Raw genomic sequence first — 25,399 nt, 5'->3', positions numbered from 1 at the left:
ACATGCTAACTTAAGCAACATGGATGTGCAAATTAGGAGCAGGTATAGGCAACATGGCTTCAAGAGCCATGGTTGTTTTGACTGCAACCTCAGCTTCACATTCCTGCCTTGTCCTGATAATCTTTCACCTCATTACTCATCAAGAATCTATCTAACTCTGTCTTAAAAGTATTCAAATACTCTGTTTCCAAAATCCTTTGAGGAAGGGAGTTCCAAAGAACCATGACCCTCTGAGAGAAAAAAATGCCTCACTTACGTTATAAATGGGTTCCCCTTTATTTTTAAACACTCACTTCTAGATTCTTCTCAAAGGGGAAGCATCTTCTGCACATCCACAATGTCAAGACTTCCCATGAAAATATTCAAATAAAATGTCATTTCTCACTCTTCTAAACTCCACTACTCCAAGTTGAACCTCTCCAACATTTTCTCATAAGACAAGTTGCTCATGCCCATACTAGATCTTAATTTGGTATATCTTCTCTGGACTGCTTCTAAAGTATTTGCATTGTTCCTTTAATGAGGAGGCTGATGTCGTACACAGAATCCCAGAAGTGATCTCACCATTACCTTATACATTTACTTTCCCTCCCCTATGGCATGCCACTCCTTACCCCTTGTTGATCAGAAAAGGACTCATTTATGCCTACTCACTGTTTACTGTCAGCCAACCAATCTTCTATCCACATCAGTAGGTTACCTTCTACACCATGGGTTTTTAGTTTCCACAATAACCTTTGATGTGGCACCTTCTGAAATCTAAGGAGACACCAGAGATTGCAGATGCTGGAATTTGGAGCAACAGTCTGCTGGAAGAGCTCAGCTACATGACCCACTGAGTTCCTCCAGCAGATTGTTTGTTGCTTCTTAAATCTAAGTACCGATTCTCCTTATCCATAACATGTTACCACTTCAGAGAACTTCAATAAATTGGTCAAATACATGATTCCCCGTACTGACTTTGCCTGATAAATTAGAGTTTCTCTCAGTGCCCTGCTATAATATCTTTAATAAAAGCTTCTAACATTTTCCGTGACTGATATTAAACTAACTAGCCTGTAGTTTCCTGCTTTACGTCTTCTTTCTTGAATAGAGGAGATACATCTGTTATTTTCCAACTTAACATAACCTTTCCTGAATCTAGGAATTTTGCACATCTCTATCATCTAATTACATAACTGTTCCAATGTTCTCTTTGTTGGCGTCCTATCTGCCCCCCCTCATCCAAAACTCTTTTTCCAATATCATATCCTGTCACAGGTTTTGCTCATGTATCTTGGTCTGCTAAGAATTAAAATTCTCAGCCTTGTATTTCAATATTCATTACTTCAACACTTCCTAAACCCCATAAAACTCTTGTATTTTGTGTTGACCTGTTGTGCAGCCTCACACCTTTCTCCCAACTCGCCTTGATTTCTCAGCTTTGGAATTCCCTGTGAAAATCCCTTTGCCTCTTCATCCCGTTTTCCCCCTTTGAGAGATCCATATATAAAAAAGACACTTGGGCCACTCTCCTTTCATATTAACTTCCAGTAGAATGAAGAGGCAGGGGCTCAACCTGAAACATTGACCATCCTTTTCCCTCCACAGATACTGTTTGACCCAATGAGTTCTTCCAGTACTTTATCTCCTGCTTCAGATTCCAGCATCTGCAGTTTCATGTCCATGTATGGAACAACAGTGAATCTGTTTTTGTTGGTGGTGAGCAGGTTAAAGCTAGCATATGATGTCAGCTTCATGTATATTTGTATGAAAAGGTGATTAACATGTTATTATTAATCTGGTTGAAGGCTAGCCCACTTCCCCAACCAAGAAAGAGATAAAAGGGACAGAAACAATGAGGTCCAATGTTCTGACTCCTATGTGGGAGTTAAGGTCCCAGACACAAGCATCTTTTCAACATGTCATTACCCTTATACTGCACTTCTCCCATTCTGGTGAATACTATGTAGAATGAGGGTGTACAGTAGAAAACATAAGAACGTGAGCAAAAACATAAAATTGCTTTAATCAGATTAAGTGCATCAATTTATAGCTTGGCTACGTGCTGAACATTAATATAATTTGAGGTTTAGGGTGAAGTGGTGAGCTGTAGCATCATTATTTCTAATGAACTGAGGGTGCTTGCTTATTTATGAATATTTACAACCTTAGGTTGTTTGACATTGTCATACAGTTTCAATTTACATATGCCATATCTGAGGTAAATTAAAGATAAGGGCCCAGAATGATGTTCTGTTTACAAATTAAACTTGAGGTTACATATTTTTCATCAGTGTACTGGCAAGCTGATTTTACAAAGGCATAAAACTTACAATTGTTTCAAGGTGAAAGCATTGGCATTTTAAATTGTAACTATTGCTGTTAGACCTCTTGCAGGATCTATGGCAACAATGGGAAAGTGAAAAAAAATTAAGGCATTTGTTAGGGGAAAAATTCACTTTTGATATTGGATTGAAGAATGCTCGTGAGAAATTACAGTTGTTTCTTCATGTTAAGTAACAATAACTAGCATTTAGTAGTGCTTATTTATGCAACAATACATCTCCAAGTATGAAAATGTGAAAATGCCTGCTGAGCATTGGTGGCTGAAGAGAAGCTGGGAGGGAGGCTTTGAAGAAGGTTTTGAAAGACAAAAGCAGATAGAAAACCATACAAGTATTGAATAGTGTGACCCAAGAGAGATGAAAGCTCTGCCACCGAAGGTGGTTTGGAGTGAAGGGAAATGCACTCCGTTTCCACAAATGAGAGTCTTGAATGAGGGACATAATTACAAGACAAGGCACAGTCATTTAAAACTGAGCTCGCTTGTAGGAATTTCTTCTTGCAGGCCATGGTAGAATCTCTGGAATGCTCTACTCCAGATGGTTATTGAGGCTAAATCATTGGAGGCATTTAAAGAGGAAGTAGATACATATTTTAAAGATTGTGAAATTGAGAGCTATGGGGAACTGGCACAGAAGAGGAAATGAGACCTACAGCAGATTGGCCATGATTATATTGAATGGCAGGACAGGCTTGAGGGGTTGAATGGCCTAATACTATGCTTCAAATACAATAAAACTGGCAGCAAATGTGTCTCCACATCAATTCAATTGATCGGTGTCTGATTGAAAGTCTTGACAGGGCCAGTTGAAGTCATCGGGAGCCAGTCTCCCACTTATAATGTAGCAGAGCAAGAACTTTGTGCAATCTTGGAAATCCTGAATATGGGTGCTCCAGTTGATTGCTGACTGTGGTTCCCCTGTGCTCTGCCAGGGTTCTCCCATCACTACCAATAGGGCAGTGCAAAGTTCTACAGATTGCCCAGCTCTAGAAGGCTGGGAAACTTGCCAACTGAGCCCTGGCACAATTATAGCAATCCACTGAAATAAATGGAAATAAATGGCAGTGGATAGAAGGCTGAGTAGACCTTTTTATTTGATTTAAATTAGTAAGTTCAAATTGTTTTAATTAACAGTAGTAATAGCATTTTTATAAGCACATTTCACACATAAAATTGTCATGTATTCATAGATAATTATTATTAAACTATGCTGATTCTGTGGAGCAGCAACACACAAGGATATCCCTATGGGCATAAAAGGCTTAGTATGCCCAGGTATTTACTAAAGGCATATTTCAAGTTACATAGGGATAGCCAAGGTAACAGCTGCAACTACTAATGTTCAGTTTCAGTTTCATGAATCTGAATTACCTTCCAAAAGCATTGATAGTTCTTGAGTACTGATAAATAACCTAATTAAAAGCATTATATTCTCAACAAAATGATATTATTACCAAAGTGATCCACATTTTTCAGTTACTTTTACAATGTTAATTCTTTCAACAGCCTCAAGTTCTAGTCAGATGGAAAGGACCATCATCACACTTTTAGAGTAACAATCTGCTGGAGGAACTCAGCGGATCGAGCAGCATCTGTGGTGGGAAAAGGATTGCTGATGTTTCGGGTCAAAACCCTGCATCAGGACTGCCAGCATCGGCAGTTCCTCCAGCAGATTGTTTATTGCTCCAAATTCCGGCATCTGCAGTCCCTTGTGTCATCACATTTTAAAAATTCTTCCAAATGAAAGGCATCTTCTCCTCTGCTTATCACTTACAGTAACTGATTCTGAATGATTTTTCAAAGGAGCCTCATAATTGAAGCATGGCTGATGGGAGGAATGAAAAAATAGCCTGGCATGATTGGTGCTTTGCTGCCTTCCCTTATATCTCCTCAGAGGAGGTGTCTGCACTTTAAGGCAAGGGTAATGGGCATCAAAATATCTACATAAAAGATGCCAATGTAACCGAAATTGTGTGAGATCTAGGAGTAAGCTCAAAAGCTCAAGGTCTACATGTTTTTTAATTTACATATTTTCATATGATATAAAAGCAGGCCTTCTCCACATTAAGTTGATGCTGAAACTCAGAGCAATCTCACCAATCCCTTTCCCCCACTTCCCAGTAACCTATTCTCTCTCACATGCTCAATAACTTACCCCAATTCTCCTACCACCCACCTAGACTAGGGGTAATTTACAGGACCCAATTAACCTGCAAACCGGCACCTCTTTGGGATGTGGGAGGAAATCAGAGCACCCAAGGAAACCCATACAGTCACAGGGAAAAGCTGGAAACTCCACACAAACAGCACCTGAGGTCAGGATTGAATACAGGTTGGTGGAGCTGTGAAGCAGCAGAGCTACTTGCTGTGTCACTGTGCTACCCTGATAACACCAATAAGCAGCAGCAGTCAACAACACCAATGGAATAATGAGCTGCAGGATAAAACAGTAGAAATATATAGAACACAGAACAGTACAGCACAGTATGGGCCCTTCGGCCCATGATGTTGTGCCAACCTATATAAACCTTATCCCCATTCAATCTATCCCCCTCTCTACTTTACCTCCCATAGCCCCCTATTTTTCTTTTGTCCATGTGCCTATCTAATAGTCTCTTAAATGAACCTATCGTATCAGCCCCTACCACTACCCTCGGCAGTGCATTCTAGGCACCCACCACTCCCCGTATGAAAAAACCTACCTCTGACATCTCCCCTGAATTTTCCTCCATGCACCTTAAATGGGTGACCTCTAGTATTGGCCATTGCCACCTTGGGGAAAAGATGCTGGCTGTCCACTCTGTCTATGCCTCTCATAATCTCATATACTTCTATCAAGTCTCCTCTCATCCTCTGTCGCTCCAAAGAGAAAAGCCCTAACTCGCTCAACCTCTCCTCATAAGGCATGCTCTCCAACCCAGCTGGCATCCTTGTAAATCTCCTCTGCACCCTCTCCAAGGCTTCCACATCCTTCCTATAATGTGATGACCAGAAATGAACACAATATTCCAAGTGTGGTCTAACCAGAGTCTCATAGAGCTGCAACATTACCTTTCGGCTCTTGAACTCAATCCCCTGGCTAATGAAGGCCAGCACAACATATGCCTTCTTAACTGCCCTATCCACTTGTGCAGCAACTTTGAGGGATCTCTGTACTTGGACCCCAAGATCTCTCTGTTTCTCCATACTGCTAAGAATCCTGCCATTAACCATGTACTCTGCCTTGAAGTTTGTTCTTCCAAAGTGTATCACTTCAAACTTCTCTGGATTGAATGTTGGAGGAAGTTATGATTAAATCATACAGTGGTTTGGGCAGGCTGCACCTTGAGTTTTTTTTGATAACTAACAAACAGGAACCAATATAGAGAAGACCAATGAGGTCAATCCTTTTTGATAGAGGGCTTATATGAGAAGAAAATGCAAATGCAGATGCCCACGTCCTGCATAAAATAAGCCTAAAGCAGACCAAATTCAGCAGAGGCACAGATGCTTGCAATGTGAGCAAGACTGGCTGCCAGAGGGAAATTCACCAGGACCTTTTCTTCAATGTCACGGATGGACAAGTAAGAGAGGCATTTGGTGCACTAAGTCTGTAAACTTAGGCCTAATGCCTGTAAAAGGATCCTCATCAGGAAAACTACTGGCTGTTCAGAAATGGTCAATAGCTGATAACCAAAGGTATAAAAAAAACCTATCAAGATAATTCCATTGAGATCAAGCCCTTAGGATTCAAATGAGGATCTCTCCCCCTCTCTGACACACATTGCTTGTTCCAATGCCCTCCCTTGAACATGTCTGGGAACCACTGCTGATGGGGCAGGCAGCCTGTTATTGAAACTTTTGCAGGGCTAAGTGACCATTGGTAAGAGCTCACACCAAGTTTGCTGATGAGACCCAAGTTCTAACCTCCATCAGTTCTCAGGCTTTTCCATACACACTGCACTAAAAACGAGCCCAGAAACAAATCCTAGCCCATTTGTGCAAGACCCTCCTCTAAAATTGTCTTCTCGAGGTACACAAGGAAAGCTAAGATGATTAAAAAAAAATCTAGAACACCACTCTAAACAAGGCATTAAGAGCATGGTAAGAAATTATCAAATTAAAACAGGCACAAAATTTGGCTTGACATATAGAACAGCCATCGCCCTTTGGTTCAACTTTCATTCTGTGTCAATTTAGTATACCTGTAACACAACCAGTGCTCATAAGGAGTAATAGAATTAACTGGATAGTTCCTTTATCCTCACTGGACTCATATACGGGGTCTCCGTATCTAGCAATATTGTATGAGTACTTTCACCACAAAATGTGCAGAGTTTCAAGAAGCTAAATCACCACTACCTTCTCAAAGGCAATTAGAGATGGGCAGTAAAGGCTTACTTTGCCAATATTCAACCTCTCCCTGCTTCAGTCTCAGGTTCCCACCTGTTTTAAGAAGACCACTATTATCCCGGTACCGAAGAAAAGCAAGGTAACATGCCTCAATGACTACCGACCAGTGGCTCTGACATCCATCATCATGAAGTACTTTGAGAGGTTGGTCAAGGCACGCATCAACTCCAGCCTCCCAGACAACCTGGACCCAATTGCAATTTGCCTATCACCAGAACAGATCTACAGCGGATGCCATCTCCCTGGCCCTAAACTCAGCTATGGAGCATCTGGACAGTAAAGACACCTACGTTAGACTTCTGCTTATTGACTAAAGCTCTGCTTTCAATATAATAATCCCAAGCAAGCTTGTCACCAGACTCTGAGACCTAGGACTCAACACCTCCCTCTGTAACTGGATCTTTGACTTTCTAACAAACAGACCGCAATCAGTGAGGATAGGCAGCAATACCTCTGACACGATTATTCTCAACACCAGTGCCCCACAAGGCTGCATCCTCAGCCCTCTACTCTACTCCCTACACACTCATGACTATGTGGCCAGATTCTGCTCTAACTCCATCTACAAGTTTGCAGATGATACCACCATTGTAGGCCGTATCTCAAACAGCAATGAGGCGGAGTACAGGAAGGAGATAGAGAGCTTAGTGGAATGGTGTCATGACAACAACCTTTCCCTCAATGTCAACAAAACAAAAGAGCTGGTCATTGACTTCAGGAAAGGGGGCGGTGTACATGCACCTGTCTACATCAATGGTGCTGAGGTCGAGAGGGTTGAGAGCCTCAAGCTCCTGGGAGTGAACATCACCAACAGCCTGTCCTGGTCAAATCGCATAGATGCCATGGCCAAGAAAGCTCACCAGTGCCTCTACTTCCTCAGGAGGCTAAAGAAATTTGGTTTGTCCCCTTTGACTCTCACCAACTTTTACTGATGCACCATAGAAAGCTATCTGAATGTATCATGGCTTGGTACGGTAACTGCTCTGCCCAAGACCGCAAGAAACTGCAGAGAGTTGTGGACACAGCCCAGTGCATCACAGACACCAGCCTCCCCTCCTTGGTCTCTGCCTTCACCTCTCGTTGTCTTGGCGAAGCCAGCATAATCAAAGACCCCACCCACCCGGGACATTCTCCCTTCTCTCCTCTTCCATCGGGCAGAAGATACAGGAGCCTGAGGGCACGTACCACCAGACTTAAGGACAGCTTCTACCCCACTGTGATAAGACTATTGAACAGTTCCCTTATACAATGAGATGAAAATTGACTTCATGATCTACCTTGTTGTGACCTTGCACCTTATTGCACTGCACTTTCTCTGTAGTTGTGACACTTTACTCTGTACCGTTATTGTTTTTACCTGTACTACATCAATGCACTTTGTACTAACTTAATGTAACTGCACTGTGTAATGAATTGACCTGTACGATCGGTATGCAAGACAAGTTTTTCACTGTACCTCGGTACAAGTGACAATAATAAACCAATACCAATACTTCCCATAAATACATAAAGAACGATTCACCAATTCTGGACCTTCCAGACTTCTAATTATCTTGTGACTATTACAAAGATTCTGTTCAGCCTCAGTAGCAGAGATATATTACATATCATTAAATGGATTCATCTTCTAATCCTACCAAGTTCTGTTAAGGTCATTAGGTGGAAGACTTGGTTTAAACCGTTTTACCAGTAATTTCTGTAGAATTTCTCTTAATTGTCTACATTATATTAATAGAAAATCCATATAAAGCCCAGAGGAATTGTGTAACATTGTTTACACTATTGGTTTGAACATTTCAAAGGACTATCTAGTGGAAAAGATGCAGAAATGCAATACTTTTGTGTATTCACTGGCTATGCCAAATAATTCCTTTGAGACTGGTAAACAGTGGTAAATTTTGATTATTATTTTACTTCAGATAATCATATTTTGAATGTGTTATAGATTTCTTTTTGCCTTTAAAATGATCATATTACATTAAAAAAACATATCTGTTGCATTATTCCTCACCTGGTGGAGAAAATGGTGACATGAGCTCTGGTTCACTTTCATCCTTGTTGCCATCTTCTTTTGCATTAATGTCCAGAGGAACATTTCCATTTTCGATACCGTCACATTTCTCTGCTGCACAGATTTCCTTGTCCACACCATTGGCAGACTGAACTGGTCATTGCACATAAACAAATTGTATGTAAGTCCCTAAAAGCTCAAAGACCAGCATATGAAACTGATGCCTTGTGAGATTGTATTTCAGGATCTTATTATTTTAAGGTGGAAAATAACGAGGATTTGAATGTTTTCTTGTCAAGGGAAATATAACCACTCAATAATCACATTTAAGCACGACAACCATCTTTGTAATAAATTAACTGTTTAAAGTGGATTTTTCAGAAGCATAAAATGTCATAATGTGCAAGTGAACTGACAGATCTTAAACACTCCATATCTATGTTTCACCTGTGCTGCATGGTTTTAATGTCCCTGAGTTATGGAGGAGGAGGTAGTGGGGGAACAGTTAGCTGGGTGCCTGAGCTAAAATAAAATCTACATGAAGAGAATTTAGGTGAATGATTTTGATCAAATTTTATGTCCCTCAGATTCATAGCACTGTTCATTAGCCAGGCTCACATGTAAAATGGCCACTTTGGTTGAGGCCAGAAAGACTTTATCCACTTCTTCCATGTTGAATACCTTTAGATCAGAGAACAGATACATGTAAGTCATGCCCTTCCCCATGGACGGGGTATGAATAATGCTGATGGCAGGCCAACAGGGAACACCAGGGAACACAGTAAAGATCTCTTCCACCAGTGAAATCATCCTAATCCCTTCTGACGAATCTCTGGCCACAATAACCTACTCAGGTTAAATGAGCTTGAATGGAAGCAAATAGAGGGCAGAGGTTTAAGGTAAGGATTAAGGCATTTAGAGGGGATCTGAGGAAGAACCTTTTCACCTATAGGGTGGTAGGAATGTAGAACACACTACCTGACTGGTGGCAGGGGCAAATGAACTTTCACAACATTTAAGAAGTATCCAGACATGCATTTGAATCACCAAAGCATAGAAAGCTATAAAACTACTACTAGAATTAGTATAGCTGGATAATTGACAGTTGGTATGGACATGATGGACTGAAAGGTCTGTCTCTCTCTGCCACATGGCTCAATGACTATGACTAAGTCCTAGTGTTTGAACCAAGGTTCATTGAACATTCCGCAGCAGAATTCCCAGGCAGCTTGCATGCACATACTTTAAACTCTCCTGGCAGTATGACACCATCTGTTCCTAGAAAGCACAATAAGGCTCAGAATTTTCCAGCATGGGTCTGTGGCCTTCCAAAGTCTGAAACCTAATTTTGCAGCTTCACACTGCAGTAATTCTAATTGTATTACTAAATTTAATAAAAATGAAATCTGAATTTGTTGCTTGATTGTTAATTGTTACCTATTTGTTTACTTCCCCCTATATAATTTATAATTTGTTTATCTGTAATGACTGACTCCTTGGCATTTGCAGCTTCATGCCTGCAAAGTTCATTTATGAGTTAAAAATGATGGATAGAACTGTAATCAAAATTAACAAAAATGATGCATAAATTCATCTATCATCTCATTGGTTTAATTTAAGGTAACCAAGCCATCAGGAGAAAGATATTTACTAGTTTATTTTATGTAATGCTAGTGTTATGCTTAGAGAAACCATATCATCAGCCTGGGCCATTGTTAATGAATTAAGAATGATTACAGTTATTTGTTATTTATTGCAGAAAATATTGTTAATTAAGAAAACCATTTAAAAGACAAAATAGTATTCAGAAGGTTGTTATGAAAGATATCAAGAAATAGGAACCACAGTAAGGCTAAGCAGACAGAATTCTGACAACAGTTAGTGAGGTAGATGGAGAACAATTTAAAGATATTAAACTGGTGTTCAGCAAAGTGAGCAGATGAACCACAGTTGAGAACAAACCACGCTTAACTTTGGAGGATTAATGAATGAATTAAAATGGAATTTGAACATTGCCATTTTCTTTAATTTTTACATATTTGGAAATGCTTTATGGAGCCATAGTTACTTGTCATTTAAATCATATAATGGAGCTCCAGCTGAAAGTTTATGATGGCCTATGATTTCAATCATATGCATTGATCGTCGCTGCCAAATGTGTGGATATTGGACAGAGTGATCTGCAAAGTGTCCTTTGCTTTGTCTCCAGAAGTATGGAAGAGGAATCTGATCAAATCTTTTGTGGGGTGAGGGCAGGGGAGGGTTGGGGCAGCTAGGCAACAACCTAACGTGGGGGTGGAGGGGGCAGGGCCCATCTGGTTCTGGCTCTATCTGCCATTCACTTCTCCCCTAATGCTTCCCATTATCACCTCCTTTACTTATCAAGTTCCAGCACTGGCAGCCCTTTGTGTTCCTGCTTATCAACACCCCCCCCCCCACCCCCCACCAGCAGCTGTCTCCAACCTTCACACTCCGCTCCCCCCACTTCTCACCATCTGCCTCTCATTTTTTTTCTCTTTGTCTTCCACCGTATATCATCCCCCTGCCGCTGTCTCCCAACTCCACCCACCTCCCCTCCCCTCCCCTACCTGGTGCAACCTGCCTGTTATCTTACACCCCACCTCAGTCCACCAATTACCTCGGGCTCCTGCTGCACCACTCCCCCTCTCTTTTTTACACTGGCCATGTCCCCTCTCCACTCTCAGTCCCGCTGCAGTTTCAACCCAAAACGTCGACAATCTCTTCCCCCTCACAGATGCTGAATTCCTCCAGCAGATTGTTTGTTGCTTCAAATTCCAGCATCTGCAATCTCTTGTGTCTCATGTTTCTATTATTTATTTGTATTAACTTAGACAATGGAATACACATTGAACACCAGAATACTAGGAAGAGGGATCTTGAAGTGTATGTCTACAAGGCCCTTAAGGTAGCAGAACATGGAGATAAGTCACTAAGAAGATATCAAGGATACTTGCCTTCATTGGCTGAGGCACAGAACACAAAGGCAGGAAGGACACACTCGAACTGCATAAGACATTGGTTAGTCCACAGCTAGACAACTGTGTACAGTTCTGGTCACCACAAGGTGCAGTTATTTACAAGAATGTTGCAGGGCCAGAGAATTATAATTATGATGAGGCCTAAGCTGGGTTGCATTCATGGAAACAAATGAAACAGAGTGGAGGTTTAATCGAGGTACAAAAATTATGAGAGGCCTGGAGAGATAAACAGTAAGTATCTACTTTATTTAGCAGAAAGGTCAGTAACCAGGGGCCATATAAAAATGTCCCTGGGTGAGGTTTTGAGGCAGAACCTGCAGAGCTGTGTACTAAGAGCCTAGTGGCAAGATTAACCTAATGTCCATTTCTGACTGGCGTGGCCACAGTGGGGTGACTGGCCCCCTTCTGTGTCTTAACTTTCTATAACTCCTATGAAAACCAAAATCAAAGTTTTCATGGGGGGGGGGCGTTGAAGAAATCACCCTTTTTGCAGTGATCTGCATCAGCTGTGGAACATTCAGCATACTGGAAGGCACAAGGTGGGTTAGATACAAAGACTTCTCCTAGGTTCATGCTGGGTGAATCACGTGTGAACAAATCATGTTGTCAGTAGAAGAAAGGGCAGAGCAGCACTGGCAGAGGCGGAATCACTTTGTGACTGGCGCCATCTCCCAGCAGGACATCTTCAGAGTGAAAAAAGCAGCAACTTTACAGCCTTCAGCTTCTCAACACAATCACTTCTAGGAACGCTACTGCTCCTGATTGTGAAAAAAAAATGAAACATTAAGCATTTGATTCAATTTTTCATTGTCATTGAGGCCCAAAAGAATTTGTTTGACAAAGATCTACTCGAAAAGAAAATTCACCTTTTCATTAAATTCTCTAACAATAAAATTGAATAACAGTTGACAAAGATGCTCAGAAAATTGTTGAAAAAGTTACCGAATAATTAAAAAAATGTTAAGTGCGGATAAAAGTTTTTTACTGACCATTTTCTGTCTGTTTAGCCTTACCTTGAGATAACAATGGGAGTGATGGGTCATCACAACTACTGAGAGAATCAATATTACCATCCTCCATCTCATTGCCGATCACATTGCCATTTGCCACATCCTTCATCAGCTTGCTCACAAAATAGTTCTGCATCTTGTTATTAAACCTGTGAATAAATATTGTACAACAAAATAGGTTATTGCTGTTATTTCAATTTGCAGGTAGGATTATTGGCACAGATACAACAAGTGCATATTCATTTGTGATAGATACACTCACTACCAGGATAAACTCTACAACATATATGCGATACTTGCATTGTCAATGTGGTTTCACTTTTCTCCTTGTCAATGCAATATGATAATGTACAGTTCAGATCTTCAGGTACGATTCATCCTAGGCTAGTGGAATGTTGCTGTTGCACAGTGCAGTAACTTTAATTGCATGATTAACCTTGAAATCAACTGAATTTGCAGCTTGATTGGTATTAAACATGTGTGGTTAGGTAATGAAACTTCCGTTCTGTCTGGATCCCCATCCTCCACTGCATCATAGTTTTCTTGTTCTGGACTGATTGGATAGCACCGGCCAGTAAAAGAACTTTATGGAATCAATCTTCTGTCAGTTCAAAAATCACCATCCTCATTAACTTCCAGGCTTGGCAAGTCAAACTCATTGGCCTAACTTGGACCCATTCTGAGCATGAATTGGAAGACAAGGTCAGTGACCACTAGCCAAGCCAGATATGAGGCAGAATTTTCCATCGGATTTTCAACATGTGGCCTGAGGTTTGGGGGGCGGGGGGGGGGGATGGGGGGAGAGAGGAAGGGAATTGTGGCAATACTTTCCACAGGAGGGCTGAAGAAGTATTCCTGCTCCATTTGGGCGTGATAATGAAAGTTTTGCAAGAAAAATTAAAATGTAGCTTTGTGGGCCTCTTCTGGCTGGATGCAATGTTGGCTTGGTGGGAAATGTCACAGGGTCAACCTGTTGATGCTACAAAGGAAAAATTTAAAAAAAACTACAGATGCTTGAAATCTGAAACAAAACCAGAAGATGTTGGAAGCACTTGGCAGGTCAAGCAACATCCGTTTCTCTTTTCGTCATGTTAGAAAGGGCCCTACTGATTTGGGTACATGTTTTTGTGGGCTGATTTGAACAGATTAAAATGGTGTCAGAATAGCTCACACTGGTAGGTGGCTGGGTATGCAGCTGGGGAGATTTTAACTGCCCATCTGCACTGTTTCCACTGCTTGGTGGAATTAAAAATGCCCCTCTCCATATCTTCAATAACATTTGGTGGACTCTATAAGCATCAATTATGTTTAATATAATATGTCATTTCTCTATCTCACACATTATTGTTAATTCATTCTTTATGATTGCAATGATCCTCCATGAGTTTCTGCTCAATGCCTCCAAATATTTGTAACTTTTCTCATGTCATGTTCCTCATCATAAAAAAGTTTGTATCCATTAATGGACCTTTCTCCATGGAAGAAATGTGGGAGGAGGTGAGGACCTTGATACAATCGCTATCACTAAAGAGATAGTGATGAACAAACTAGTGGGCCTAAAGGTAGACGAGTCCCTTGGCCTGAGGGGATGCATCTCAGGGTACTGAAGGAAATGGTGGAAGTTATAGTAGAGGCATTTGTGATAATTTACCAAAATTCTCTGGACTCTGGGTAGGTCCCGGCTAATTGGAAGACAGTGAATGTCATGCCACTGTAACATATCTAAGTTTGCTGATGATGCTAAATTGAGTGGAAAAGCAAATTGTGCAGAGGATGTGGAGAGTCTGCAGAGAGATATAGATAGGTTAAGTGAGTGGGCAAGGGTCTGGCCAATGGAGTACAATGTTGGTAAATGCAAGGTCATTTCACTTCACTTTGGAAGGAAAATTGAAGATATTATTATTTAAATGGTGAAAGATTGCAGCATGCCGTTGTGTAGAGGGACTTGGGAGAGCTTGTGCATGAATTGCAGGTACAACAGGTTATCAAGAAGGCAAATGGAATGTTGGCCTTCATTGCTGAATTTAAGAGCAGAGAGGTTATGCTGCAACTGAACAGGGTACTGATGAGGCCACACCTGGAGTACTGCATGCAGTTCTGGTCTCCTTACTTGAGGAAAGATACAATGGCTTTGGAGGCGGTGCAGGGGAGGTTCACCAGGTTGATTCCAGAGATGAGGGGGTTAGCCTATGAGAAGAGATTGAGTCACCTGGGACTATACTCACTGGAATTCAGAAGAATGAGAGGGGATCTTATAGAAACATATAAAATTAAAAAAGGGATAGATAAGATAGAGGCAGGAGGGTTGTTTCCACTGGTAGGTGAGAGTCCACTATGTCCACTGGGGGACGTGGCCTCAAGATTTAAGGGAAAAGATTTAGGATTGAGATGAGGAGAAACTGCTTTTCCCAGAGAGTAGTGAACCTATGGAATTCTCTGCCCAGGGAAGCAGTAGAGGCTACCTCATTAAATATATTTAAGACACAGTTAGATAGATTTCTGCATAGCAGGGGAATTAAGGGTTATGGGGAAATGGTAGGTAGATGGAGCTGAGTCCACAGCCAGACCAGCCATGATCTTATTGAAAGGTGGAGCAGGCTCGATGGGCCAGGTGGCCTACTCCTGCTCCTACTTCTTATGTTCTTATGTTAAGAAGCACCTATAGCTCTCACTAATTATGTCACAGGGCAGCTTATTCTTAACTTCCTTCTCTTAAAGAAAACTAGTGCGAAACTGCTTTTAAAATATAATTTTCTTCCATTAGCCTTGTGCCTGTTTCACATCTCCAGTAATAGGCTTAATAATCAAGAGAAGATCTACGTATTGGCCATCTGCTGGCAATGGAGCTGAGATAATAAATGCAGTTTGGAACTTAAAAATCAGTTTCCCCTAACATAAAGTTCTGGTATGTGCTCATTATTTGTTTCCATGGTCATTTGCTCACTTAATGGTCTTGAAACATTGTGCAAAATAAATGATCGTGCATTTTAATCATCCCTATTTCTTCTTGCAAGCAAAGAAGACGAGATCAGAGGGAGTAAGCTCCTGATTCTGTTGATCTGTCTAAGAGTCTGGAATATTCTTAGCTTGATAATAATTGAGCAACCATTTGTTGAGAAAAGATTCTTTCACAGTCATGGATACAGGATTCGACTGTCATAACTTTTGGAGAAAATCACGGGTAGATTTCACAAAGCTTAAACAATTTTCTTCATCTTGGGATTCATTTTCTTTTGCATTGCCAGCAGAATGAGCAAAAAACATTTTCTTTCAAATGCTCTACAAGCATCACCTGAACAAGGTGAACAATGCAATGGTGCCCCAACACATGGGTACATAACAGACCAGAGAAAGCTAAGTAAATACAGCGTTCATGCTAGATCATTGGAAATAAAGTGGTGAGTGCAAGCAAAATCTTGACATGAAGTCTACTCATGACCTTGGAGAAGATCAGAAAACACATTCCAGTGCAGTGGTACTGATCCCTTTGTGATGTCATTTCCCGGTAATATGCTACAGATTGAATTTCCCTACTATTTCAATGATGGTACAAATATCATTCTTCACTGTCAATAACATAAATCACATCTCCCCAGATACACACTATAGAAATAATGAGTGGGCATGATTGAAGCTACATTATGCTCTGAATTAGATTATTTACTTCAAATCCGTTCTGGCTATTATGATCTATATAAAGCATGCCACTTCCTTTAAATGTTTGAAAAAAGAATGATATGCATATCGGTGTGCTTGTGTGTGTGTGTGTGTGTGTGTGTGTGTGTGTGTGTGTGTGTGTGTGTGTGTGTGTGTGTGTGTGTGTGTGTGTGTGTGTGTGTGTGTGTGTGTGTGTGTGTGTGTGTGTGTGACTGAAATCTCTACTCTCCCACTACCCCTTCATTTAACATAGAATGCACAGATTAGAAAAGACCATTTTGATCCACTGATCATCCCAAGATGCAATAACAGAAGATATAGTTCATTTCATACATATATTCCTTTCTTATTTTCATGCCAAATATTATCACTTAATATTACTGAAGCTATCACTTCTCTGCATATTGTATCCTAACACTTTACCGGGATTGTACTATAGGCCCCCAAATAGTCAGCGGGAATTTAAGTATGTAGGGAGATCTCAGAGAGCTGTAGGAATAATGGGGTTGTAATAGTAGGTAATTTTAACTTCCCTGATATTGACTGGGACTGACATAATGCTAAGGGATGAGATCGGATGGAATTTATTAAGTGTATCCAGGAAAGTTTTCTCAACCATGATGTAGATGTCCCTACTAGAGAGAGCACAACACCTGACCTCCACTTGGGAAATGAGGCTGAGCAAGCGGCTGAAGTGTCGGGGGAAGCACTTTCAGACAAGTGACCATAATTCTATTAGCTTTAAAATAATTATGGACAAAGATAGGACAAGTTAAAGATCTAAACTGGGACAAGGCTAATTTTGATGGCATTAGATGGGAACTTGCAACGGTTGATTGGGAGATGCTGTTAGCAGGTAAAGGCATGTCTAACATATTGAAGGCGTTTAAAAGTGAGATAGGGAGAGTTCAGGGCCAACATGTTCCTGTAAGAGAGAAGGCTAAGGTTGGCAGGATTAGGGAACCCTGGGTGACGAGAGATATTAAGGCTCTGGTCAGAAAAAAGGAGGCGCATGTCAACTATAGATAGCTGGGATCAATTGGACCCCTTGAGCAGTATAAGGGATGTAGGACTATACTTAAGAAGGAAATCAAATGGGCAAAAAGGAGACATGGAATATCCTTGGCAGATAAATTAAATAAGAATCCTAAGGATTCTATAAGTATGTTAAACGCAGAAGGGTAAAGGGGCTGAGAATAGCTCCCCTTGAGCATCAGTGTGGCTGTCCATGTGTGGAGCTAAGTGAAATGGGCGAGATCTTAAATGTATATTTCTTGCTTGTATTTACCGTGGAGAAGGTCACAGAAGCTGGAGAAATCATGGAAGAGAACAGTGACAACCAAAAACATATCGATGTTATAAAAGAGGTGTTGGTGGTCTTGAGGTACATGGCACAAAAATGGATATATGCCCGGCCTGACCAAATGTGTCCCAGGACATTGTGGGAAGCAATGGTAGAAATTATTGGGGCCCTGGCAGAGATTTTTCTATCTTCCTTAGCCAAGGGTGAGGTACTGGAAGACTGGAGGGTAGCTAACATTGTGCCTTTTATTTAAGAAGGGTTGCAAGGACAAGCCAAGGAACTACAGACCAGTGAGACTAACGCCAGTGGCGGGAAAGTTACTGGAGGGGATTCTGAAAGACAGGATCTGCCTCCATTTAGAAAGGCAAGGAGTTATTAGGTACAGTCAGCATGGCTTTTTATGTGGGAAATCATGTCTCACCAATTTGAAGAGGTGACCAAGTGGATAGACAAGGGCGATACATGCTGGACTTTAGCAAGTTTTTTTAACAAGGTCCTGCATGGCAGACTGGTCCATAAGGTGACATGACATAGGAACCAGAGTGAGCTCGCCAAATGGATACGAAATTGGCTTGGTGGAAGGAATCAGAGGGTGGTAGTGAAGGGTTGTTTGTCAGATTGGAGGCTCGTAAACAGTGGTGTGCCGCAGGGATCAGTGCTGGGCCCCCTGTTGGTTATCATCTATATTTACGATTTGGATGAAAATATAGGTGGCACGATTAGTAAGTTTCTGAGTGACACCAATGTTGGTGGCGTGGTGGATGGTGAAGAAGGTTGTCTAAGACTAAAACAGGATCTCGATCAACCGGGAAAGTGGGCAAAGGAATGGTAGATGGAATTTAACTCAGACATGTGCAAAGTGATGCCCTTTGGGAAGTTAAGCCAGGGCAGGACATACACAGTAAATGACAGCTGCAGAATAGAGACCTAGGGGTGCAACTACACAGTTCCCTGAAAGTGGCGACACAGGTAGACAGCGTGGTGAAGAAGGTGTATAGCATGCTTGCTTTCATCAGATGAGGCAATGAGTACAAGAGTTGGGAAGTCACGTTACCGCTGTACAAGATGTTGGTGAGACTGTACCTGGAATATTGTGTGCCGTTCTGGTTGCCCAACTATAGGAAGGATGTGATTAAGATGGAGATGGTGCAGAAGAGATTCACAAGGATGTTGCAGGGACTGGAGGGCTTGAGTTGTAAGGTGAGACTAGACAGGATGGGACTGTTTTCCCTGGAGTGGGGGAGGCTGAGGGGTGACCTTATAGAAGTTTATAAAATCATCAGGGCGTAGATAAGGTGGATGGTCACAGTCTTTTTCCCAGGATAGGGGAGTCTAAGACGAAAGGTGTAGGTTTGTGAGAGGTGAAAGATTTAAAGGGGCAACTTTTTCACAGAAATGGTGGTGGATATGTGGAACAAACTATTACAGGAGGTGGTAGAGGCTGGTACAACTACAATGTTTAAAATATGTTTGGGCAGGATCATGGATGGGAAAGGTTTAGAGGGATATGGGCCACATGCAGGCAAATGGGACGAGCTCAAGAAGGCACTTTGGTTGGGATGTACAATTTGGGCTGAAGGTCCTGATTCCATGCTGTATAACTCTATGACTTCTTTCACTATGCTTAATATCTGTTCTGCTCAATGACAGGACTTCATGTCTGGGTGCTAAAAGGGATTTGGAAAGGTGCAATCTAACTGGCTGCTGTACTGATGGAATGCCTTTATGCTAAAACTGCCCCTTTTCACCACAGTTAAATCTTGCAGTGGGCAACTCGCCACCCATCCCCAGACTGAACACTGACCTAGAGAAAGAAGAGCTAACTGCTCCACTGAGCTTGGTGAAGCTAGGCTTCAGCATCCACAAACCAACTACTCAATCCGCCATGCCATGTTTCTAGACAGAGTCAAAGCATCCATGGAAGAAATAGCCCATGGCAATTCTGACAGAAGGAAATGTTAAGAGGAGTGGAGGAAAAGAGTAGGTTTTAACATTTAATAAAATTTGCCTTGTCATTTCCTGGGTTCTCACCACCTGAGCCCCATTAATTACTGGAGAGACCTGATTCTAGGCATCTCTAATTGACATTTCTGCAAAAACATGAAATAATGTCCAGACTGCTGTTTTACTATGGTATTCTTTTCCAAATGGCTTTCCCCTGCAATCACTTGCCAGTGTTGAATATTCTCTCAATATGCCTTAACACAGCACTGTGGTTCCTCAAAGAAACTGCAATTAATACTTTTCAAATGAAGGAGAAGCAGCTGGTATATGTTTGGAAAGTGCTTTAGAGAAAAAGACAGAAGGATGTGAAATAAAAATTGGGCATTGAAGTTAAGGAAAAGACAATTTATGTACTGGTTTACTCGTGAGAAAGCATAATCTGATGATTGATTTTCTGGTTTATTTGAGTGGCACAAGGAGATCTGGGTGTGACAGAGACACAGTGCTAGATTATCACCTGAGAAGATTAGATTTTAGTTTAAAGTTCAGAATGATATTTTCTTCCACGGCCTACCCCGAAGCACAAGGTTGTCAGTTTCAGAAGTGATGGCTGAGAGATACAAAAACTGACTTGAGTGGGAGTTCCCTCCAGCATTGATTAAAGGCTGTTGTGAAGTACTGTTGATATATTTTATATCACCATAGAGAATCTACAGTAAGAGAATGGTACATTCTAACTAGCCCAAACTGGAGTCAGTATTCCACAAGGATCTCCTTCCAGTCTAGTTATCTCTTCATACCCTGCCTTGATATCCTTCTTTCTTTTCTTTCTATGCATATATTAATCATCCAGATGGCCGTGAGTACGTATTCTCACTTCTCTAAGTTCTTTATTTGACCTTTAAGTGACTTTCACATCCATATACAAAATATGTGCGTGTGGTAGTCAGATTTATACATATGTTCCAGAATCAACACCATTTCTGCCAAATTGCTCACGTTCCAATATATCATAGGATATGGGAGCATGGTAATCACATCATTAAAAATGTAATCCAGAGTTTGGCAAATAATCCAAAGACACATTCAAATCCCACCTTGGCAGATGGAGAATTTAAATTCAATTCATTGATGAAATAAATTTGGAAATAAAATAAATGGTAGCAGTAATAGTAACCATACAAAGCAGTGGACAGTTATAAAACCCCTCTTGATTCACTAGTGCTCTTTATGGAAGGAAACTTGCTGCCCTTACCTGGTCAGGCCCAAACGTGACTCCTAACCCACAACAATATAGTTAAGCATCTTCTAAAGTGACCAGATAAACCACTCAGTCCAAGAATAACTAGGGATAGATAACAAATGTTGGCCTAGCCAGAAACCCTGTGGATGAATAAAATAAAGTGTTATTGAACCCCTTCCAAATCAGGTTCTCTTTGAATGGAAGGAAACCTGCATTCTGCTCACCCTCTGCTGATAAGTGTACCCTTTTCATTTTGGTCAGTCCTTCAATAGCCTTTTTGTAGTGTAAAGATACTGAACTGTACACTAGACTCTAAAGAAGTAATAATACTTATGTGCAGTGGGTTAAGATGGTCTGCTGAATCACTATTATCCACCTTACATTTTTGTACGAAGTCACAATTCCATCTCCAAACCCAACAACATAGAGTCATATAGAGACATAGCATGGAAACAGCCCCTTCGGCCCACCAAGTCCATGCAGACCATCAACTACCCATTTATATTAATCCTATATCAATCCCATTTTTTTTTATTCTCCCCACATTCTCGTCAATTCCTCCCGGACTCTCCAACTCGCCGATACACTATGGGCAACTTATAGTGGCCAATTAGCCAACCAACACACACAACTTTGGGATGTGGGAGGAAACCAGGGAAACCAGAAGAAACCCATGGAGTCACAAGGAGAACATGCAAAACTCCATACTGATAGCAACCGAGGTCAGGATATGACCCAAGCCTTTGGCACTGACAAGCAATGGCTCCACTAGTTGTGCCACTGTGTTACCATAACGGTCATTAAATCAAGGCTCTATATAAATAGAATATTATATCCTTGTTTTCTCTTTATCTGCATCCTGTCCTCTAACTCACTAAGCTCTCTGCCGATGTAATGATCTTGTCTATTCTGGTATTGCTCCACCATTGATGGCCATGCCTTCAAATAGAGGAGCAATACCAGAATGGACAAGATCATTACTATGGCCCTCTGTTCTAGAGTTTCCTCCTCAACCTTCCTGCTTCTCTACATTTCCTTAAGATGCCACTTAAAATCAGGTTCCTCGGCCAAGGTTTTGATTAGCTGTCTCAATATCATCTTAAAGGGCATGGCGTCAGTTTTGTTTGATAACCGTCCTTTGAACCTCCTTTGGACATTTCACTGCTTTAAAGATGGTCGTTGCATTTATGTTGTTGTCGATCTTAAACTTTTTTCCCTATGTATGTAAACAAACCCAAGTGCCTTGCGCTCTACATTAGCTTATCATCTTGTGTTGCTAATTTAACCCAATAAAGTAGTTTATCCAAGCAGTTTAATGTGAAACCCATTCAATGGAAGTCAAAGGTATAATTTGAATCTTTAACATCAGTAAATATTTATAGAAGGTCCAACATAGTGCTGTAAAAATTGTTTAATTTTCCTTTTATATATCTTTTTTCTCTTATGCTTAGTAATGTGTAAATACTTTCAATTTGACAATGGCTGTCTTGTTCTTTGTACAATTTCTGGGATTATTGCTATATAATGTACCTGTAATGAGCTGAGAATGATAGCATGGAACATTCCTGGTTTAGAGGGGTTAAAGAAAAAAAGAACAAGTTCGTTGATAAATTATGCTCCCTGCAACATCATCATATCTTGCATAAGTATGGATAATAAGCAAACCAAATAATTTGAACACTTACTTCATCACAAGTATATAGCCTGCATACACTAGGATCAGGATAAGGCCTTCCCACCTCAAAGAAGTAAACAGGATATCCATGGTTAGGAAATGAAACAGGAACAATACATAACACAGCTATAAATATGTATATTAAGTGAAAGCACCCTTTGAAACAATCAGCTTGGAGACACTTATGGGAATGATCAGTTTTAATACCAAATTGTTTTTATAGTTACGTAATCCTTTATATTCTTGCTGTGTGAACACCAGGAATCTGAGCCTGAGGATTGATACCAATGCCATAAGCACTCAAAACACTGAGAAAACTTTCCCAGTTGCGAAAACAAACAGTTAAACTATTCAAGGGCCCAGTTGGTATTGCTCTGTAACCAAATGCTGGGACACATGTGAGAGCACCTGAGATGAATCACCATATTCATGCTGAAGTGCATGATCATCACTTAGCACATCCCCATATTGGCTCACCAGAGTTTCAAAACTTGACATACTGGATTAAACATTCATGTTATCATTTTGTGGCAGAACACAATGTTATAACAAGCCATGTTATCATATATATGTACTACTTAATAGACAATAATTGAGCGTTAATCACAAGGCATATATATTTTAACACTAGCTTGCTCATTGCTAGAAAAGAAAAATATCAAAGCTGTATTTGCAGATTGTTATTGATGTATTGCATACCACTTTCATTGTGATACAGGTAGACAGGGTGGTGAAGAAGGCATTTGGCATGATTGCCTTCATGAGTCAGGGCAGTGAGTACAGGAATTGGGGTATGATGTTACAATTGTACAAGTCATTGGTGAGACTGCACTTGGAGTATTGTATGCATGTCTGGTCGCCCAGGCATAGGAAGGATGTCGTTAAACTGGTGTAGCAAAGATTCACGAAGATGTTACCAAGTCCGGAGGGCTTGAGTTATAAGGAGAGGCTGAATAGGCTGGGACTTTTCTCCCTGGAGCACAGGAGGTTGAGAGGTGACCTTATTGAGGTATATAAAATCATGATGGGTGTAGATAAGGTGGATGGTCACAGTCTTTTTCCCAGGGTAGGGGAGTCTAAAAACAGAGGGCATAGATTTAAGATGAGAGGGTAAAAATTTAAAGGGGACCTGAGGGGCAACTTTTTCAAGCAGAGGGTGGTTGGTATACAGAGTGAACTACCAGAGGAAGCTGTGGAGGTGGGTAAAACTACAATGTTTAAAAGCTATTTGGACAGGGACATGGATAGAAAAGGCTTAGAGGGATATGGGCCAAATGGAGGCAAACAGAACCAGCTCAGGAAGACACCTTGTTCAGCATAGATGAGGTGGGTCAAAGGGCCTGTTCCTGTGCTGTATGACTCTACTGTGTGAAAACTCAGGCTCCTTTAATTCGTAAAGTGTAATTCCATTATGTTGTCAGTAATTTATAGCTACATCATCCCACATTAAAACTTTGAAGAAAATTACTGATTCAAACTACTTACCAATCAATTTTCTCATCATACATGAACTGCAAGAAAAGAAAGTAATTAAATAATTTCACTAACCTTGTGACTCCTTCTCATGTCACTTAGCTAAAAAATCAATTGAACATTAAATATTTTAAATTGCTGTCATTCTGAGATTCATTTTACATTGTGGTCACTAGCTCAAACCCAAACTTCCTTGATTGACAGCCACTGATATGACTAGTTATGTAACTTCTCCTTTATATAACTAGATGCGATGCCCACCAAGGCTGAAACTGATCCTGCAGTAGTTCCTGGTCTGAATGCTTCTGCTCTCAGGCAGGGACATCATATAATAGAACCCAGAGAGTATAGAGAGGAGAGAAATGAAACAGACTTAAATATAAATGAAACAAGAAAGAAGAGCATGGGATTTAAATACAAGGGGAATAGAATCCAGAGTAGATTAGCACGCATCACTGTCAAAGCTAACCATCCCTTCTGAGAGATACCTTTTGGATAAAATGAGAACCAGTTTGCAGAGGGGTACAAGATCGTCCTGTTATACTATTGGAAGAGGCCCAGGAAGGTTCTTCCTGTTGTCCTGGCAAATATAGATCATTCAGTCAACATGATTAAAACAGGTTATCAGTCATTATTTTATTGTTTTTTATGGCACATTCATATTTGTACAACAGTGATAATTTTTCAAAAATATTTCACAAGCCGAAAAGATCTTTGAAAACATCGTGATAGATGTGATATATTTGGAAGTTATCTCTTTCGTTTCTAGAAATTTAATCAAAAGACAATATTTCATAAGAAATATTCTAAACATAATTGTTAGAACTTGCAACCAGCCACACCAATTTTATACATTATTTTTGTTTTTACGGTTTCAATCTCCATGATTCTTTCATAAAATGTATTCAAATTATTGCCAACGCTGTCTTTTTCTGCTCTACTTGACATGTAAAGGCTTGGCTCACTCTGATCAGAATATTAATACTTTAAAAATACTTTACTGATAGTCCAATCTATATTCTATATTTATTATAACTACTTATCAAGATGATATGTATTGCCATAAAGCAAGTGTCAGTTCATTGTACTTTCACTGCTGGCAAAGGTTTGGATCACTCACTTTAACTCTGTCCTTAGGAATTAATTTTCTTCTAATCATTGTCATGTAGAGTTTAGTGTGAAGTCCCAAAAGAATTTGCCATTTATTGATAATCTGCCATTGAGATGTTCTGCAAGTTTCCAGCTATCTTTTTGACAGCTCAGTGTATAAATACCCATATTTAAGGCAGTCAAAAAGATTTCCAGTGTCCAAGTCTGCGTATGTGAAGACTGAACTTTTAAAGCCAAATACATAGAGCCTCGTGGA

At 40.6% G+C, this 25,399-nt stretch overlaps 1 protein-coding gene across 1 annotated transcript in view; it reads right to left on the bottom strand.

Annotated features, from left to right (window-relative positions):
• LOC127571654 (sodium/potassium/calcium exchanger 4-like) overlaps positions 1 to 25,399 on the bottom strand; it is a 90,722-nt gene that overhangs the window by 25,694 nt on the left and 39,629 nt on the right. Inside the window, exons 7-10 of the mRNA XM_052018276.1 lie at positions 24,046 to 24,071; positions 22,571 to 22,624; positions 12,742 to 12,887; positions 8,730 to 8,882 (exon numbers count right to left, since the gene is read on the bottom strand). Coding sequence (XP_051874236.1) covers positions 8,730 to 8,882; positions 12,742 to 12,887; positions 22,571 to 22,624; positions 24,046 to 24,071 — 379 coding nt within the window. The remainder of the gene's footprint in view (positions 1 to 8,729; positions 8,883 to 12,741; positions 12,888 to 22,570; positions 22,625 to 24,045; positions 24,072 to 25,399) is intronic.

The sequence above is a fragment of the Pristis pectinata genome, chromosome 1, assembly GCF_009764475.1.
Source record: "Pristis pectinata isolate sPriPec2 chromosome 1, sPriPec2.1.pri, whole genome shotgun sequence".
In the NCBI taxonomy this organism is placed as follows: domain Eukaryota; kingdom Metazoa; phylum Chordata; class Chondrichthyes; order Rhinopristiformes; family Pristidae; genus Pristis; species Pristis pectinata.
The sequence above is the reverse complement of the archived record's forward strand: the minus strand, read 5'-3'. Positions and strand labels throughout refer to the sequence as shown.